This window comes from Gopherus flavomarginatus, chromosome 14 (assembly GCF_025201925.1).
Source record: "Gopherus flavomarginatus isolate rGopFla2 chromosome 14, rGopFla2.mat.asm, whole genome shotgun sequence".
Classification (NCBI taxonomy): Eukaryota; Metazoa; Chordata; order Testudines; family Testudinidae; genus Gopherus; species Gopherus flavomarginatus.
Genome location: NC_066630.1, coordinates 460,899 through 479,488, shown reverse-complemented (window position 1 = coordinate 479,488; position 18,590 = coordinate 460,899). Strand labels below are relative to the sequence as shown.

The following is an 18,590-nucleotide window of genomic DNA, read 5'->3' as shown; positions in this document are numbered from 1 at the left end:
AGCTGGGGGAGAGTGACAAACTTGAGACATGCATAATGACATCTGTTTCTGTTGTGGGAACGCCTAAAGACCCCCATCAGGGATCTCACTATGCCAGGCACTCCATACATGTAACAAAAAGATGGTCCTGGCCCTAAAGAACTTAAATTGTCAGCTAGAAGCTGGTGTGAAAGAGCCCCAATGCAAGGTCTAAGGACAGTGTCCTGTGAAAGACCAGCACCCCTTCTTATTTTCAGCAGCTGATGGCAGGGGAACTCTCCATGGCATTGTCTATGAACTTCGCTTGTGAAGCACCTCTGTTATACACCTCTGGGCTTAGTGGGCGTAGCTCTCTGAGTAGCTCTGTATTATGGTGTTCAGGTCCTGGCCAGACGTCAGTGTCAGTATGTTCAGATAACCCAGCCTGTGCAATCAGAGATGTTCTGTGCCGGAGGATATGTACACTGATCTTCAGGACTCATTTTTGGATCCCTGCATCAAAAGTGTGGAAGACAAGTGTTATGAGTGTACTTTCTGATGGATCTTTCTTCCTCACAGCTTGTACCCCAGTTAGTTCGTATTCTGAAGAACCTTATCATGTCTGGATATTCACCAGAGCATGACGTGTCTGGGATCAGTGACCCCTTCCTGCAGGTAAGGATTGATAGTAAAACTCTCAGGTAGCCGGCTCCAGTGTGGTGTTTGGGGCTGGGTTTCTGACTCCCTCACCCATTGTGCGAATTCATGGCGGGAGGAGTAAGCTTATAGCTGTCCATACCAGTTGTTTGGTTCTAATAGGAGTGCCTCTGGCTAGAGGATGGAGACCTAAACAGAGTATAAATCCTTTCCCCAGACCTCACTGCTCCATCTCTGCTCTAAACAGAGGGCCTTGTGATTTAATTGCCATATTTATCAGCATTTGATCTGTCTCTCCTGCACTCTTCCATGAGTTAACCGGAGGCTACTGCATAAAGTTGCTTTATGCCAGATGTGATTTAATTTGCTGCCTTTTGTTTTTTCAGGTACGAATCCTGCGGTTACTAAGAATTCTGGGGCGAAATGATGATGACTCAAGTGAAGCAATGAATGACATACTTGCTCAGGTGAGGCCTGCCAGGTTAGCTTGATATTCAGCCTAAATTGCTCCTCTTAATTTCATCTTGTCACTTCTAGTTACATCCCTGTGTACCACGGAGTGAGCATCAACTCATTGCGACCCAAGTATGTGCTTCCGAGGGCAATGATTTACTCTGGCAGATGCTAACAATCTGGGCAAGTGGGAGGACAGTGGCTTGTTCTGATACAGAAATGAGAGATGGCCTGGGTAAGGGGCTGCAGATGCTGGCAAAGCACGGGCAGTTACTTTACTTTTTGTTTTTTTCCAGGTTGCCACTAATACAGAAACAAGTAAAAACGTGGGTAACGCCATCCTCTATGAAACTGTATTGACTATTATGGACATCAAGTCTGAGAGTGGACTGCGAGTATGTTGTCTTTACCATGATTCTTTTCACTAAACCCATAGGATCGTAGAAGTTAGAGATGAAATGACTGATTAAATGGAGCCCACCTGTTGGGGCTAGGGCAGGTACTAGTTTTCCTCGTGAACATATGAAGCTAAAACATTACCCTTGATTTTAGTCAAACAATGGGCCCCAGACTGAGTTCGTCAGTTAGCGAGGTCTAGTACTTGAGGCTCTAAAATGTCACTGGAATTGGTTGAATCATAGAAACGAAGGGCTGGCAGGGACTTGGGTGGGTTGTCTAGTCCAGTCCCCTGCACTGAGGCAGGACTAAGTATCATCTAGACCAGCGGCTCTTAACCTGGGGTGCGAGATGCCCTTTCTGGGGATGCGAGACATGCCAGATTTTTTTAGAAGGTAAATCATCAAAAACACAAATTAAGCACAGGCAGGTAAGTGCAACTACTTTGTTTCATCAAACCTATGTATTAACATTTATACATTTGTAACGATTACTGTGTTAAATTTTAACTGCGAAATTAAAATAAATATATAATTCTCCCTTTCATTCTATGATTATATCTACTTCAGCGATTTTTTATAAGGGGTACAAGAACATATTTTTGAGACCCAAAGGGGTGCAGGCTGCAGTAAAGGTTAAGAACCACTGATCTAGACTATTCCTGACAAATATTTGTCTTTAAAAAAACCCAGTGGTGGATATTCCACAACCTCCGTAGATAACTTGTTCCCGTGCCTAGCTACCCTGACGTCCAACCTAAATCTCAGAGTGATTATGGTGCTGGTGGTAGATGGTCTTCCATAGTCTGAGATTCCAGAGAATTTCAGAGCTTGGGCTCAGGACAATGTTACATTAGTGAGATCCTGTGCCAGATGTGGTATCAATAGCAATGTCTGGAAGTTAACTGCGTGTAGCATGCTGAGGGAAGGAATGAGAGCTGTGCTGGTAACCATAATGTGCTGAGACACTGTCTCTCTCTTCCTGAGCTCCAGGAGGGTGATAATGGATTCCTCTTGTAATTTCTATCCAGTGGCCAAGGAGGTGGAAACATAACGTGGAATGTCTGAGGGAAGCTCTAGTGGTTAGCGAGTTTATTCCACAGTTGAAGCATGCACAGCTGTATCAAGACTTAGCACCCTTGTACGACTTGCTGTATGTTGTGCAGTGAGATTCCTCTTTGGATGGGTGTGCAGCCTTCTCCTAGAGCTACACTGCATTTAAAGAAAGTGCAGTGGGGAGCCGGAACCATGTGCATGACTCCTGCCTCTTTGGTTAATTGGTGTCTGATGTTCTTGCTGTTTCTGCCCGTCATTAGCTGTAGCACTTTGCAAGGTTTCTGAAGGACCATGTGGGCTCATGAAGCTGTGGTGAGGAGGAGCAGCAGCTTGCTGTGATCTGTAACCTTCCCAACTCTTCTTTCTGCAGGTGTTAGCCATTAACATCCTAGGCCGTTTCTTGTTAAATAACGACAAAAATATTAGGTAAGTTACCTGAAGTGTGTCAGACATGGGGCACTGCTGTGTTAAGAGTCTGCAGAAGCAGCTCCTGAGGCAAAGTGTTTGGAAAGGTTATTTGGGGGGGGGGGGGTGGCCAGGGGCGGGGGGTATGGCTAAATTGCCTTGGTGACTAGTTTTCTTTCTCCTTGCCATACTTCTTTCCCTGGGTGTATCATGGCCTTTCCTCACTGGCCAGCAGGTCTATAGCAAGCTACTGCAGCCCAGTTATAGACCAGAGATAGGTTCCTGGAATAGCTCAGACTGTTTTTTTCCAGTGGCCAGTGAAGCTGCGCTTTCCCTTTGTCACAGCAGAATTATCTGCTATAGTACATCTACATCTCCTGCTTGGAAACTCCCCTCTGGTTGGGTCAGAGAGCAGTGTGGCAGATTTTCCTTTGGTCCCAGTAGCACTGGGAAAATCCTGTCCCAGTGCAGAGGAAGACTAAACCCCTTTACTTTGCAATGAAACAGAATGTCTGGCACGAATGTGGTGTTCTTCCTTTGTCCTCTCTATCCCAGATATGTAGCTTTGACATCTTTGTTGAAGACTGTGCAGACAGACCACAATGCAGTACAGCGGCACAGAAGCACCATTGTGGACTGCCTAAAAGATCTGGATGTCTCCATTAAACGGTAATTGAGCTACAGAGAGCTATCTGTCTGACTTATTATGTCAGTACTGTGAGCCTGTGGGGTGGAGAGAGAGACAGATGCACGTTAACTGCCCAGTGCAGCAGTCCCACAAGGGATACTCTTATTACTGTCCAGTCTGCTCCCTGCTTCAGAGAGAACAGGGATGGTGACAGGTAGCCAGCTTATCAGGGAAGCTCATCTTATGTAGTATCTTAAGGGCCTGGGCCATGGAACTCCTTGCCAGAAGAGCTCAGAACAAGCCCAAGCCTGAATGAGTTCAGATCAAGTTGTAAAACTCTCACCTTTTTAGTAAACTCCCTCCTCCAAGTTTATGCTTGTAAAGCAATCAGTGAAAGTCCTCCAGGCCCAGAGTGGTTCTTCACTGCCTGGAGAATCAGGCAGAGGTGTACACTGTTCTGGGCCTTTGTGCAGTACTCCGCTATCATGGTAATAGTAGTTATATAGAAACCTAGGGGACATGGCTTTAGCTCTGGTAGATTTGTCACAAATGCAGGATTGTTTCCTGTCGTACATTTTCTGGTGTTCGGTTTGAGTTTAAATGCTCAGACTGGTGGGGCTTCTGCTCTATCCCTTGGGAGATTATTCCACAGTCTAGCACATCTCACTCCCAGGGATTTTTCTCTTGACATTCACCTTCATTCACCCTGTTATCGCCTAGCTACCTCCTTTTTGCCACACTAAACACCTTGATTTTTCATCTTGCACCTGTGCAATACTTGTGGGCTGCTGTTGTGGTTCTGTCTGTCCTCCCACACCCTATCCTCATTTTGCCAAACGTTGCATATTTAGCTTTTTCAATCGTCCTAAGTTGGGCCTTCCAACTCTTTGATCACATATTACTCGTATCTAAACTTGCTCCTCTTTGTCAATATTGTTCCTGTATTGTGATGGTCAGAACTCAGTGTGATATTCCATGTGTCCTTGCACCAAAGCCAAAGAGAAAGGGGCCATTATACTCTTGCTCGGTGATATGACACCTCTGCATGTGCAGCCCAAAATTGTATTGCCCTCATTGCTATCATATCACATTGCAAACATACCTGTTTTGTTGTCCCTGCAATCCATGGGTCGTCTTTGACATCACGGCTTGTCAAGTTTCTCTCCCTATTAAAAATTTGTGTAATAGATTCAACTTTGACAAATAATCAGTTTTCATGTTTTTAATCTCTCTGGACCTTTTATTTCTGTCCTCACTCCTGTCATTAGCTCAATTGTTCTGAATGTTGCTATTCTGCAGATTGGATCTGCCCTTCTGTTAAACTTTAACTTAATCTGTCTTTGTAAAGGGTATTGCACAAGCTAATCTTACAGTTGAACTCCATTCTGAGGTGTGACTGCACAAGAATTCAGCAGATCTACATCTTTCTATTGCTGAGAGCCAGGGCCTGCATTAGAGGCTATAGATAGATCTGGTGTGTGGGAGCTCACAGTGTCATGCTCTGGAGCATGGTAGGAAATCAGTGATATGCTAGAGCCCTGTAGAAGATTGTACTCTGGTCTGTGCCTTAGTGATCCATCGGCAGAGTGCCCTGTCACAATGCTGACACTCAAGCTGCTGACAACCACATCTGTCATTCTGGCAATCAGCTGACTTGGTGACAGAATCCCTGGGAGCACTAAAAGCAGATGTGTGTGGAAGCCAAGGGGGATGATAGCTTTTTTGTGCATTTGATATTGGCTGTCTATTGAGGCCCATCCTTGTCTCCTTTAGCTGTATTGTCATGTATGTCAGTTTAGTGCAGTTAAAAGTGTGCTTGGCCCTTGCGTTCAGCTTGTCATCAGCCCACTAAATAGCTCAAGTGCTTGAGAGATCCATAAAGGAAATAACTCTCTGAATATGGTCAAAGAAACTGCAGCTGTCTTGTGCTCAGTGCTCTGATGTATGGGGTTGTGAAGCACCAGAGCACTTCCTGTCTTGCTGCTATATTGATCCGCTTCAACATGACACAAGATTAAAATGTAAACATGAAATACCCGATGGTCTAGTAGGGTTAAGAGCAATAAAAAAAGACATTTTAAAATATATCAAGAAAAAAGCAATCTAGCAATTGTATAGGTCCATTATTAGACAGGGATGGTGAAATTGTTAATGATGTAGAAAAGGCAAAAGTGTTTATTTTTTTATGTAGGGAAGAAGCTAGATCACATAGAGTTTACAGGGTTAAATACTTTATATTTTGACAGTAACTAGGGAGATATTAAATGGTAGCTGCTAAAGCTAAACTTTCAAATCTTCAGGGCCAGATAACTTGCATTCAGGAGTATCAAGAGTTGAATGGGGAGCTCTCTGAGCCATTGATATTGATATTTAACAGATCTTGGACTTCTGGGGAAATCCCAAGTAATTGGGGGAAAAAAGCTAATGTACCAATACTTAAAAAGGGCCAGCAGGTGATTTTGGTAACAGGGTGGTTACCTGCGCATTGGTCCCAGATAAAATCAAGAACATGGTGATATTGAGCATAATCGGTGAAGAACTAAAGGATGGCAGCATAATTCAATATGATTTTACTGAAAATAGGTCTCAGCAAACAAACTTAATATCTTTAGTGAATACAGATTTGATTGGCAGAGAGGTGACTGTTGGCATCACACAGGTAGACCTCAGTTCGACATTCTGATTTTAAAAAACGAGCATGAAACAACATGATTGTTGCACATATTAAATGGATTTTAAAACTGGCTCAGTGATCTCAGCGATAACTGTAAGTGATGCTGTTTCCTCTTCAAGAAGTCTGTCTATGGCCTCGTGATATTCAGTGGCTCTATTAATGATCTGAAAGAGAGAATAAAATCATTGCTGATGGTTTGCAGATGGCAGACTAGTGGAATGGTAAATGATAGATAGCTCAGTATAATATGTATTGCTTGGAAAAAATGAGCTGGGCTCAAGTGAACAGTGTGTTTTTAATACAGCCAAATACAAGGTAATACATCTGGGACCCAAGAATTTAGGTCACACTTACAGTATGGGGGACTGTATCCTGGAAAGCAATGACTCTGAAAATTACTTAAGGGTCATTGTGGAAAGCAGCTGAATGGGACCTCTCCGGGCAGTGCTGTGGCTGAGGGCTAATACAATCCTTGGGCCTGTAAACAGAGGAACACTGAATAGAAGGTGTTACGGTTTCATTACTGTTTTACACAGAGGTTATAACTGGAAAATCGTGTCCAGTTCTGGTGTCTACAGTTCAAAAAGGTTGTTGACTAACTGGAAGGTGTTCAGAGAAGAACTACACAAATGATTTGTGGTCTGGAAAATCTGTTTTATAGTGAGACTAAAGGAGTTCCATCTAGTGTATTCAAGAGAAGGGTGAGCGGTGGCTTGATCACTGTGTACAAGTACCTACACGGGGAAGAGGTTTGTGATAGTAGAGGGCTCCCTAATCTAGCAGACAAAGACTGAATGAGACCCAGTGGTTGGAAACTGAAGCTAAACAAATTCAGACTAGAAATAAGGCACCCATTTTTAACAGTGAGGGTGATTAACTAGTGAAACAACTTACTGCGGATGTGGTGGATTCTCCATCCCTTGAAGTCTTTCAGATTGGATTTCTAGCTCAGCCAGACCCTTTGGATTTGATGAAGTGAGGTTTTCTGTCCTGTGCTACGTGGGCAGTCAGACTAATGATCATCATCATCCTTCTGGCCTTCATTTATATAATTGTAGCCTCTTGCAACCCAGCATTGCTTTCACTATTATGTCAGACTAATTCTACAAGGTAGTGACCAATAGCTGGAGGTTCAGAAATTCTCAGATGGGCACTTGCTGCTTGAAAGGTGTTCTGTTATTTAGGATAGTTAGAGGCCTCCATAAAAATGCTGGAGAACTTCTGTTTTCCCCTCTTTTCAGTTGGTTTTTGTTCTCAAGTGCTTAATATCTGCTGGTGAATGGGAAAGTAGCATTAATCAAGATTGCTGCTGCTTTCCTTACTGAAAGATGAGAATGCAGGAAATGAAGGGATTTGGGCAGGTAGGAAACCTGTGCCTCTATTTGTCATTTGATGGTGATAGCTTATTATCTCTCTCTCTCATTCCAGGCGTGCAATGGAGCTGAGCTTTGCATTAGTTAATGGCAACAACATCCGTGGAATGATGAAGGAACTGCTGTATTTCCTGGATTCCTGTGAGCCAGAGTTCAAGGCAGATTGTGCCTCTGGAATATTTCTTGCAGCAGAGAAGTAAGGGCTCAATTAAAGTTCACATTAATCCCCTGCTGGTGCTGGGAACTGTGTGGCTGGGCATTTGTGTGGCTGGGCATTTGTGTATCTCCCCCCCGCCACGCCAGAACCAATGAGGCTGGGGGACTGTTTTGGTCATTTCTTCCCCTCCCCTCTGCAAATTGGCCCTGGTGGTCTGTTGTTATATACCTATCTTGAGAAGTGGCATGGTCCAATGCTTATAGCTTTATGGGAGGGACTGATTGTAGGCACTTAATTACTGATTACATTATTAAACAAATCCAGTGTGCTGACTCCTTCTGCTAAGTGGACTGGATGCTGTGTTCAGTCTCCCTTCCATTAAATTGGGAAACAAGATGATCTCATTACTACTGTGACTTTGTAATTGGAAGACCAGCTCTACTGTCCTGTACTGCAGAGTATCATTTTACTCCACAGTAAAGGTAGTCATTTGCTCACATATTGAAAAACTGAATCCATATACTATTTTCCAGCGAATGTGAGATGGCCTCCTGGTGAGTGATGGATCAGGAGGTGAGGGGAGAGAAAGCTTTCATAATCCTGCCCAATTTTCTACTGGTGATAAATGCCAGAACTAATCATTCCTCTGACTTTTTCTTCATTATCTTCTTAGATATGCCCCTTCCAAACGCTGGCACATAGACACAATTATGCGAGTCCTGACAACGGTAAGTGGTGCATATCCTGAGAACCTATGAGCAGCTTTCTGTAACTTCATGCTGTGGCTAGTCCTGCATCAGTTTAGAACCGTCAGCCACTCTGCGCTGTAGTTGTGTTGACTGCAGGCCTTTGGATGCTAATACAGAGCATTGTGTGTGTGTAGGAGCAAGTAACAAGCAGCCTGGGACAATTAGTTAGGGTGTTCCCTGAAATGAGAATTGGAAAGGATTTTGAATTTTTTTTCAAGATTTCAGAAGAGAATGTGCAAGGAGCCACTATAAAAAGATATCCTCATTTTTAATTACTTCAGTGGCAGTGGCACGCAGGGGCTTCAGGAAGGGTTAGGGCTGCTTTGTACTGCATGCAGTACAAGTAAATATGGAAATACAAGCTCTTTAGGGAAGAGACCATAACCCAAGAAGCCAAGTGACATATGAAGGGTGAGAGGAGAGGGGTACAAATACATACAGCTTTTTGAGATGTATACTCCTGCCATTATGTAATTTAATTATACATAAAGTCCCAGCTACCTTTGGACCTAATTATCATGTATTGACTGACCACTTGATAACAATCACTGCTGAGGTGGGACTAGAGGAAGGCCTTGCAGATGAGGTCAGTGAGGACATGCCATGTGTATGGGGAAGCACGGAAGAAAGCATGGAGGAGTTTGTGTCAGAAGCTGACAAATGGGTGCTATAATTTAACATTTGAGACAACAGTCTTCTCACAGAGCGCCTGAGAAACTGGGGCTGTGGTCTCCAGTTTGATTCCTGTCCCGAGTGTCCTCATGTGGAAAAGAGTAGCTTCCTTTGAGACTGAGGCTCGATTTCCATTCAAAGGCTGACTTTCATTGAGAACTGCCTCGGGGGATTGCCCTGACCTAGGCCTGCTGAGGTATGTCTGGACTGCAGCTGGGAGCATGGCTCCCAGCCCAGAAAGACAGGCACATGCTAGCTCTGCTCAAGCTAGCACGATACATTGTGGCACGGGGTGACATGGGCTGGTTACCCAAGTACAGACTCTGGGTTGTACTCGGGTGGCTAGCCCAAGCTACCGCCCACGTTGCAGAGTCCACACTGACTGTTTCTAGTGCGCTAACTAGCTAGAGCAGAGACAGTGAATCTGTCTACGTGCACTGGGAAGCACCCCCTCAGCTGCCATCCAAATATACTCAGTGGCCTCAGTCCCTTTTAGTCTCTCTTAGCTGTGCGTGTTAGGGCCCATCTCTATGTGCCTGCAGCTCTTAGTTGTCTGTTTGGCCAAACTTTGATCTGCTCACTATTAATGCCTAGGGTTAGCTTAGTCGGTGTCACTAGGCTGCATGTAATTTTCTCTTTGTTTCTGTGCTCTTGCACAGTTGTCCTTGGTCAGCTTTCTGGCTTTGTTCTTGATGCCAAGGCCCACTGGACAAGAGATGCAATTCAAGCAGCATACCTCCTTCCTCCAAGATGCCAAAGTCCAATGACATGTTTGCTGCCTCATCTGCGTTGTGGGGAGAGGTTATTCCCTGGCTTTTTGTTCCATGTTCCTGGCCCCTAGCCAAAGGGTCTGTAAAGATAGATAAGCAAGCAAGTCCTCTGGCATGTCCTTCATCAGACCAGAACTCTGGCTGTGAGCAAGAGAACAGATAGAGCCGCCTTCTGCATGCCTTCGTAGAAACCATTCTTGGCACCAGAGAATGTGACACTGCTGCCTTCTCTGCTCTGTTCTTTGGAACTGAAATCCAAGGTACCTTGCATGTCTGCATCTTGAGTTCCGAGGTCCATGCAAGGAGGAGAAGCCAGTAGTGCCATCATCCTTTCAGACTGTCTGGGGGCTCAAGAGAGATGCTTCTTTTATGGAGGCATCTGTTCCTTTTTCTGTTGTCTTAATGCGGAAAAGGCAAAAGAGCCAGGGGCCTGGGATCTTAAGTAAAGGAACATCTGCGTAAGCTCTAAGAGAATCAAAGACATTGGTGCTGAGTGATGCTGTGAAAGAATTTCTGTCTCAGAGAGAACTTCTTGTATAGGTTCAAAATAAACATTTGGCATTGGTGCTTGTGCAGCAGGGCTTATAGGAGAAGTTGTCACACCAGCTTCTCTCCTCATTCCATCCTCTGCTTCTCCCTGGAGAAATGTAGTCCTAATCTGTGCAAATGCATAACAGAAAATCAGTCAGTACCTCCAAAGAGCTCTGTCTGGATTTGCCAAGACACAATAGGTGGATGAAGTAGGCATAGGAGGATATGGGCAGGACAATCCTGTGGTATATTTGGCACATTTTCGCTGGTAAGCAGCAGCCTTGGCTTGTGCCTGCCTAGCCATTCATCTGCTGAGTAATGCAGATGCCATGACTTATTTTCTTTCTGGTTCCTGGGGGGAATCATGTAATTTGATTACTTTTTAGTTTGTGTTGTGATAGCCTTCGTTTTGACAGAGATCAGTGGGCCTCTGCAACTTAGATTTTTCTGGATCATCAGGATGTAGTTTGTTGTATAGGGGGGTGGGGGTAGAAGCTAAATAATCACTGTCTCCTACTATTACCTGACGGTGTGCGTTCACCATCAGCCATAGGGTATGTCTGCCCTGAACAGTCACTGAGGCCTGTGGGGTGTGCATAACTACTCCCTGTAGTGAAAAGCAGGCTGTGTCCATGCTGCGGAGTGTAGGTACATGCAGCAGTGAAATGCTGTGGCGTGGGGATGCAGTGGGGAAAGGCTCTGATGTGGAGGCTGTGGGAAGGGCTGCTGTAGCTTCCCACACTGGGGAAGTGCTTCAGCAGCGGGACACTACGTTGCTATTTTTAGCAATGTCGGCAGGAGAGGCACTGCCAGGGATGTAGTGAGACATGTAGGGTATGTACTCTAAGGTTCTGCTTTGTCTTTACTCTACTTGCCTAAGAGTGCCTTGCCATCTACACTGCGATTTATACCCATGCCAGTGGGTCGTGCAGTGTATATACTCTACATGCTGCTGTAAGGAGTGTGCAGTGCAGACACACCCATAGAGCATCTCTTTGGGATGTTGCAAAGCAGTTTTTAACTCTTAGCAAATTCTTTAATGTACCCTTTAAGTCTGCTCTGAGTTGGCTTGAGTTTCACTGGTGGATGGAGTATGCTGGAAGAGGGTGTGACAGTGAAACCAAAGAAGCCTCTTGTATGTTTCTTGGAAATATGACTTCTCTTTCAGGCAGGAAGTTATGTTCGAGATGATGCTGTCCCCAACCTGATCCAGCTGATAACAAATAGCATGGAGATGCATGCCTATACTGTACAGAAACTCTACAAAGCCATCCTTGGTGACTACTCTCAGGTAGATGTCCAGCCCAGGTTTCGCAGCAACCCCTAGTGTCCCTGTTAGTGAGCCAGCATGAGTGACTTCTTCCAAAGGAAGCTAAAGGCTCAGTAATGTCCGCTGAAAATCCCCCATGGGCCAGTCCTCTGGCCAGTGAGGACAGGAATGGCCCTAATTATACCTGTTGGTGATGCGTACTGCCCTTTGGACCGTACCAAACGTTCCCCAGGAAGCCTCTTGGTGCACTGGCCAGGCCTGCTGTGCCTGCTCATAACGGACAGGATTGGATGCTAGTGAGCCTGGGCTTTGTCTGTCATTCAGAGAGCTGTTTGTCCCTGACATGTCTAACCTTCTCTTCTGACAGCAGCCCCTAGTGCAGGTGGCCTCTTGGTGTATGGGAGAATATGGAGACCTCTTGATATCTGATCAGTGTGAAGAGGAGGAGCCAGTTCAGGTATAGCTCTGGAAAGGGGGAAAGTAGAGCAGATGTGAGTGTACTTGGGAGGTTGGAACAGTGTGGTGCTGCGCATGTGGGAGTTGGGGGATGCTCTTGCTTGGATTAGCACTGGTGGACATGATGCTGCTGGGTCAGAGAGCAATCGCCCTGCTGTAGCATGGAGCTGCACTGGGGGCATGTGTATTGTCAACGCTGGGAAGCTCCTGACATTGATGTTGAGTTGGATGGGCTTGGGGGTTAATTCCGGCCATGCAGGGGCTGCACATCGCACTGCTAATGCTACTTCTCCTTGGTGTATGGGGAAAATGCAATTTATAAATATCAAATTTATGGATTTTAATTTTTAAATGAATGTCTCACTGCCAATCCGGTGCTCTGCATGCCTGTCCCAGAAATGGAAAATCCTACTATGAACACAAACAAAGGGTTGGACCCCCCATAAATATGCTTTCCAGCCCATATCTTCTTCCGTGATGAAGGAGCAGAGGGAAACAATGGTTTGGGAGTATGCCCAGGAGGTTGTGCAGCAGAGCCCATCTCTTCTCGGACACTAATGCTGCTGCACTTGCTTTGCTCAGGTAACGGAAGAGGAAGTACTCGATATTTTAGAAAGTGTCCTGATATCAAACATGTCTGCATCCGTTACACGAGGTTATGCTCTCACCGCCATCATGAAGCTTTCCACAAGGTTCACGTGCACTGTCAAGTGAGTCTTCCTTGGGTGGTCACACTGCATGGGGAGGGCGTGCTGGTGAAGGCCAACAGGACAGGAATGTGGCAGACAAGAGGATACAAGCAGCAGTGGGGCTGGAGGGAGGGTTTCTATGATGTAGCTTCTACTTTCTTGTACCATAAGGGGTTTTCCTGTTGCTTACACTTTCTGATCCTGCCTTGCATACATGTATGAAGAGTGTTGTGTGGGTTTGTATGTGTCATGCTCTCCCTGTTCGTTATCATCTGTGCTCTGTGCAGAGACCGTGTGAGTTCACTTCAAAATATTCTGTTGCCGAAGTGAATTCTCATTTATGTAGATAGTTTCCCTTTTGAATTCCCTCTGTCCATAATTCAAAGGGAATGAGCAGCCATGTTGTTTGCAGGTGGCTTTTCTAGCACTGGGCACACTGCTGGTGCTGGGGATCTCATATGCCCTGTAGTATTCCAGCAAAGTGTCAGACAGCATAGCATTATGGGTAGGGCCCTACCAAATGCACATCCATTTTGTTCAGTTTCACAGCCATAGGATTTTAAAATCATAAATTTCATGATTTCAGCTATGTAAATCTGAAATGTCATGGTGTTGTAATCGTAGGGGTTCTGACCCATAAAGGAAATGTGAAGGGGTTGCAAGGTTATTGTAGGGGGGTTGCGGTACTGCTACCCTTACGTCTGTGGTGCTGCTTTCAGAGCTGGGCAGCTGGAGAGCAGCAGCTGCTGGCTGGCCAGCACCAGCACAGAAGTAAGCATGGGATGGTATTGCCATCCTTACTTCTGCGCTGCTCCCTGCAGAGCTGGGCCCTCAGTCAGCAGCCGTCACTCTCCAGCCACCCAGCTCTGGAGGGAGCAGCGCAGAAGTAAAGGGTGGCATGGTACGGTATTGCTACCTTAACTTCTGTGCTGCTGCTGCTGGTGGGGTGCTGCCTTCGGAGCTGGGCACCTGGCCAACAACCGCCACTCTCCAGCCACCCAGCTCTTGAGGCAGCACAGAAGTAAGGGTTGCAACACCGCATCTCCCCTAAAATAACCTTGTGACCCTTTTTGGATCAGGCCCCCAGTGTGAGAAACACTGGTCTCCCCCATGAAATCTGTATAGTATAAGGTAAATGCATGAGCAATGGGTGGAACCCCCCTTGGGGAGGTTAGCCGCAGCTCTGCCCCTTTTCGTCCACAGCACGTTTCCCCCCTCCCTGCCATCTGAAGCCCCAAGACCCCCTGACCCCGTCCCCCGGCTGGAGGATCCCCGGGCTGGCCCTACCCCCCACCTCACACTCACTCTCACACTCATGCTGCCCAGAGGAGTCCCATGCCTCCGCTCCCCAAACCACGTGGGGAAAAGCAGCTCTGGTCCGGAAGAAGCTTTTGATATGCCCCATGCAGGTTCCAGGGCAGCTGAGGAGGCGATATTTGCTACTCAGCTTCCTGGGTTCATCTGTAGTCCAGGGAGATTACTGATGAGCCCAGGAAGCTGAATAGCATATACCATCTCCGTCGCTGCCCCGGAACCTGCATGGGACAATCCATCAAAAACTTCCTCCCAAAAGCCTGCACCAGGGTGTTCGACAGCTGCGGCAGTGCCAGGGGAACCAGAGCCTCCCCTGGCCTATTATACCCGCTGCCCATGTGTAAAAGCACACAAAAGACCAAATTTCACAAGAGGAGACCAGATTTCATGGTCTGTGATGTGTTTTTCATGGCTGTGAATTTGGTAGGACACTAATCATGGGCTGCATAGTTACCAAGGTAGTAAATTAGAAACAACTCTGTCCCTATTGGGTTACAGGCAGTTATATGGACACCTGCTGGAGAGTTCTGAACTCATGTCTGGGGAACAGTCTGCCCTTGTTCAGTGCTTATTGGGTTCATTATTGGTTTCTTGCCCCTCAGCCGCATTAAGAAGGTTGTGTCCATCTATGGCAGCAGCATTGATGTGGAGCTCCAGCAAAGGGCAGTGGAGTACAATGCACTTTTCAAGAAGTATGATCACATGAGGTGAGTACAAGAATATTTAAGGTGAGAAGGGACCATTTTGATCTAGTCTGACCACCTGCATAACATGGGCCAGAGAGCGTCACCCAGTGATTCTGCATCTGTCCTTGAGCTCGAAGCATGTCTTCTAGAAAGACGCCAGTCTTGGTGTAAGGACATCAAGTGCTAGAGAACCCACTATGATCTTGGGAAGCTTTCAGTGGTTAATGACCCTCACTGTTAAAAATGTGCATCTTATTTCCAGTTTGAACTTTGCTGACTTCAGCTTCCAGATGTCTGCTTGTTATGCCTTTGTCTGCTAGATTCGAGGCCCTGTGCTGTCTTATGTAGTCTTCCCGTGTGAATCTCTTTAGACCGTAATCAGGCAGTCCCCACCCCACAAGAAATACCCAGACAAGGTCTGTCCTCGTCCTCCTCCCCAGACTTGGGTACCAGGGAAAGATAATGGGAGTCCAGTGACAGCACTTGGAGACAGTCAGTTCCATATGCCGGCCAGTGCCTCCAAAACCAGTTCCTCGGCATCATAGAGCTGGGCTTCTGTGGGCTACATTTTAATAGCTTGTCTTGTCTGTGCCTCTTCCATTCATAATTTCAAGGACCCCAGCTCCTTTCCCACTGGTGATGCCATAACATCTCTGTGGCAATTACAGGAACAGCCCTCATAATAAGGTCACAGGAGGAATGATTCTTCTAATGGAATTTAGCTGCTGGAAACATGATGGAGCCAGCATCAGATGATCACTCAGCTCCTTGCAAATGGATGCAGGGGCACTGCAGAAGACAGTTTAGGAAGCTTTGCCTTAGAGCAAAAAGGACCATGAACGTTGATTGTGTAGCCTTGTGAGAAAGAGTTTGAAAAGCTGGGGTGGTGAGTGTATTGGCCTTTGTTACATGGGAGTGTTCCAGGGTTGACAGTTTTCACTCCTGAAGAGTTTAGTTATGGCTGAGAATGCACAGTCCTGGGGCTCAGGTTCCTTGGTAATGTGACACTTTTCATTTTCTTGCCCTCAGAGGCACATAGGCAATGTAATAGTCTGTTCAGTGTCTGTGGGGCGTCCTCCAACTAGGTAGGCTCATATCAAGGGGTGGCTCTCATCTTCCAGCTCTTTGACTTTGGTAGCATGTCCTGCATCCCATCACCTCCCATCCACCCCTTCTACACACACGCTCTCTCTGTGCTCAGACTGTTACCTAGTCGCTCTCCTGAAAGACTGGAACCTGGGTAAGTTGGCTGCGTGGGTGCTTGTCTTCCCCATTCCGTCACCATGCCTTGTGCTGGATAAACATTCCTGCCAGGAAAACGCAGTCAGTTGCTCTTAACTCAGCTGCATCTGCAGTTGAGCAGGGATGTCTTCTGTGAGCACCCCCTCCATGCCCCAGAGTGCTTAGGTCTTCCTCCTCTGGAATCTTGGGCTTCCCTAGCCTAGCTCTGCAATGGGACCTCTCTCTTGTAGGTGCAGGGCAGGGTGCTGCATTGCTTATAAAGAAAATGCCTGTCAATAACCAGGTTTATGCTGGTGACGGAGTGGCCCCAGTCTTTAATCAGCTCAAGCTCAGTTGTGTGATCCCAGAGTTCTTCTCGTAGAGCTAAAGCAAAAGGCTGGGCACCCTCTTCACATCACCCTTGCCATCTCAAGTACTTTGGGTTGGGATCAGGGTAGATGGCCCAGAGTGTAACCATGTCAGCTTCTTTCAGGTCAGCCCTACTTGAGCGAATGCCAGTTATGGAAAAGGTGACCACAAATGGCCCCACTGAGATTGTACAGACCAATGGAGAGACAGAGCCAGCAGTGCTGGAAACCAAACCTCCCCCCTCTGGGCTGCAACCCACCAGCCAGGTAATGGAAGGTGCTCTCTTCAGCTGGTGTAATCCTCCCACTGTCCTGTCAGACCCAGGTGCTGGAAGGCTATTCCCCTCAAGGGCATCTCTGCTTCTCTGACCTGTGTCTGACTGCCTGATGCAACCTGTCTCTCCCCTGCTGATTCCCAGGCAAAAGAAGGGAGTCAAGGACTGGCATCAGGGGAAGGTGCCACAGCAGGAGTGCAGGCTGGAGCAGGTGAGGTGGATGGAGTAAAATCCCACCTACGAGTTGTGACCTGCCTCTCAGCATTCAGAAACTCCTCCCCTCCTTGGCACAGCACCTCCCGCTGTCTTCCTGAGACCCCTGGAAACTAAATAGCTTAAGGTGCTGAGCGCAAATTGTCAGCATTAGTCCAAGACTAGTGTAAGAGTTCACAGGCTTTTCATCTGAGAGCAAGTGGCATTTCTCAGGTAAAAGCAAAGGTAGCAGGGAGATGAGTAGGTAACTGGGGTTTTATTGCTTTCTTACTAGGCAAATGACTTGTTGGACTTATTGGGAGGAAATGATATAACCCCAGTCATTCCAACTGCCCCTACGAGCAAGCCAGCCTCTGCCGGTGGGGAGCTCCTTGACCTCCTGGGAGATCTCAACCTAACAGGTGAGACCAGGCTGCAGCTATTAAGAGGTATTCCAGGTCCCTCAGTCTGATGGGAGGAGCTGGGCCAGGATAAGAAGGGCATTCTTCCATGTCCTTTTTCCAGGGATAGTGTCTTCTGCATGGGAGGCAGGGAAATTCCCCGTTCCTCTGGCAGGGGATGAGGTTCATTGGCATTGCTTGCCCTCTCACATGGGGCTTGGTCCAAGGCTAATATGGAGAGGGTGGGAAATGTGTTGGAGTGAGATGAGTGTTCCTCTGTCCTGGGCAGGTTCTCAGCCTGGCAGGAGAGGATCAAGAGCCGGGAGAGGTGGTTCTCTCTGCCTGGAGACCTGCAGGCTTGAGAGGAGAGACTCCTTGCTGGTGATGGCTGAGATTGAGGTCATTCTTGGAGAGAGGAGAGGGCCCTGTTGGGTTTCTTGTTTGTAAAAATAGCATGCTCCTTCTAGCTAACCCTTGAGCTGGGAAAAGCCACTCTACGCTTCCGACTAGTTAAACTCTATCTCCTTCTAACCTGCTTTGTCTAGCTTCTCCAGCCTCGGTCGCTGCCCCACAGATATCACAGCCTCCGTTCCTGTTGGATGGGCTCTCATCACAGCCTCTCTTCAATGATATTGCTGCTGGTAGGAGCATAGGAACCCTGAGCACAGAGAGCTATTGTAACCATCTGGAATCTGGTAACAAAGAGAAGGATTTGGGAGCGCTCGGGAGCCATGTGTAAAGGGGTGAAGGAGGAGATGGAATAAGGGGGAGAAGGAGAGCAGTTCTCTATGTTCTGGATGTAGGGTTTAGGGGCGGCAGGTGGGCCTGCTGACATTGAGAACATTCTCCAGGTCCTTACTGGGTTGCTGCTCTTGTCCCTCGGCTGCAGGCATCCCCTCCATCACAGCATACAGCAAGAATGGGCTGAAGATAGAGTTCACCTTCGAGAGATCGAACACCAACCCCAGCGTCACCGTGATCACGATACAAGCCTCCAACAGCACAGAGCTGGACATGACAGACTTTGTTTTCCAGGCTGCGGTACCAAAGGTAGAGCTACCATGCCCAGCTTGGTGGCTAGCCCCCTGTCTCTTTCCAAATCCTTGCTATTGTTTTGCCCCTTCTCCACAGAGGAAGCGAAGCTCCAAGAAGCATAAGGAGGAGTTAAAGCTGTTAGATCTCAAACTGCCCAAATAGTTCTGTTCTAAGATGGTATTTAGAGTTGAGCATAACTTTTCTG

General features: G+C 46.9%; 2 protein-coding genes and 1 non-coding gene across 4 annotated transcripts in view; 2 read left to right on the top strand and 1 right to left on the bottom strand.

The window, feature by feature from the left end:
- The window catches only part of IST1 (IST1 factor associated with ESCRT-III), a 578,781-nt gene that overhangs the window by 149,597 nt on the left and 410,594 nt on the right, over positions 1 to 18,590 (bottom strand). The window lies entirely within an intron of this gene.
- Positions 1 to 18,590, top strand: part of AP1G1 (adaptor related protein complex 1 subunit gamma 1) — a 99,054-nt gene that overhangs the window by 62,129 nt on the left and 18,335 nt on the right. For both annotated transcript variants that reach the window (XM_050922907.1, XM_050922908.1), the window contains exons 7-21: positions 538 to 633; positions 1,002 to 1,082; positions 1,365 to 1,463; positions 2,890 to 2,945; positions 3,480 to 3,593; positions 7,655 to 7,795; positions 8,430 to 8,484; positions 11,647 to 11,769; positions 12,116 to 12,205; positions 12,787 to 12,914; positions 14,810 to 14,914; positions 16,608 to 16,749; positions 17,245 to 17,371; positions 17,896 to 17,991; positions 18,240 to 18,400. In XM_050922907.1, the coding sequence (XP_050778864.1) occupies positions 538 to 633; positions 1,002 to 1,082; positions 1,365 to 1,463; positions 2,890 to 2,945; positions 3,480 to 3,593; positions 7,655 to 7,795; positions 8,430 to 8,484; positions 11,647 to 11,769; positions 12,116 to 12,205; positions 12,787 to 12,914; positions 14,810 to 14,914; positions 16,608 to 16,749; positions 17,245 to 17,371; positions 17,896 to 17,991; positions 18,240 to 18,400 (1,614 nt within the window). The remainder of the gene's footprint in view (positions 1 to 537; positions 634 to 1,001; positions 1,083 to 1,364; positions 1,464 to 2,889; positions 2,946 to 3,479; positions 3,594 to 7,654; positions 7,796 to 8,429; positions 8,485 to 11,646; positions 11,770 to 12,115; positions 12,206 to 12,786; positions 12,915 to 14,809; positions 14,915 to 16,607; positions 16,750 to 17,244; positions 17,372 to 17,895; positions 17,992 to 18,239; positions 18,401 to 18,590) is intronic.
- Positions 5,114 to 5,181, top strand: LOC127034518 (small nucleolar RNA SNORD71). Its single transcript, XR_007769417.1, has one exon. It is a non-coding gene; the product is annotated as a small nucleolar RNA SNORD71 (small nucleolar RNA).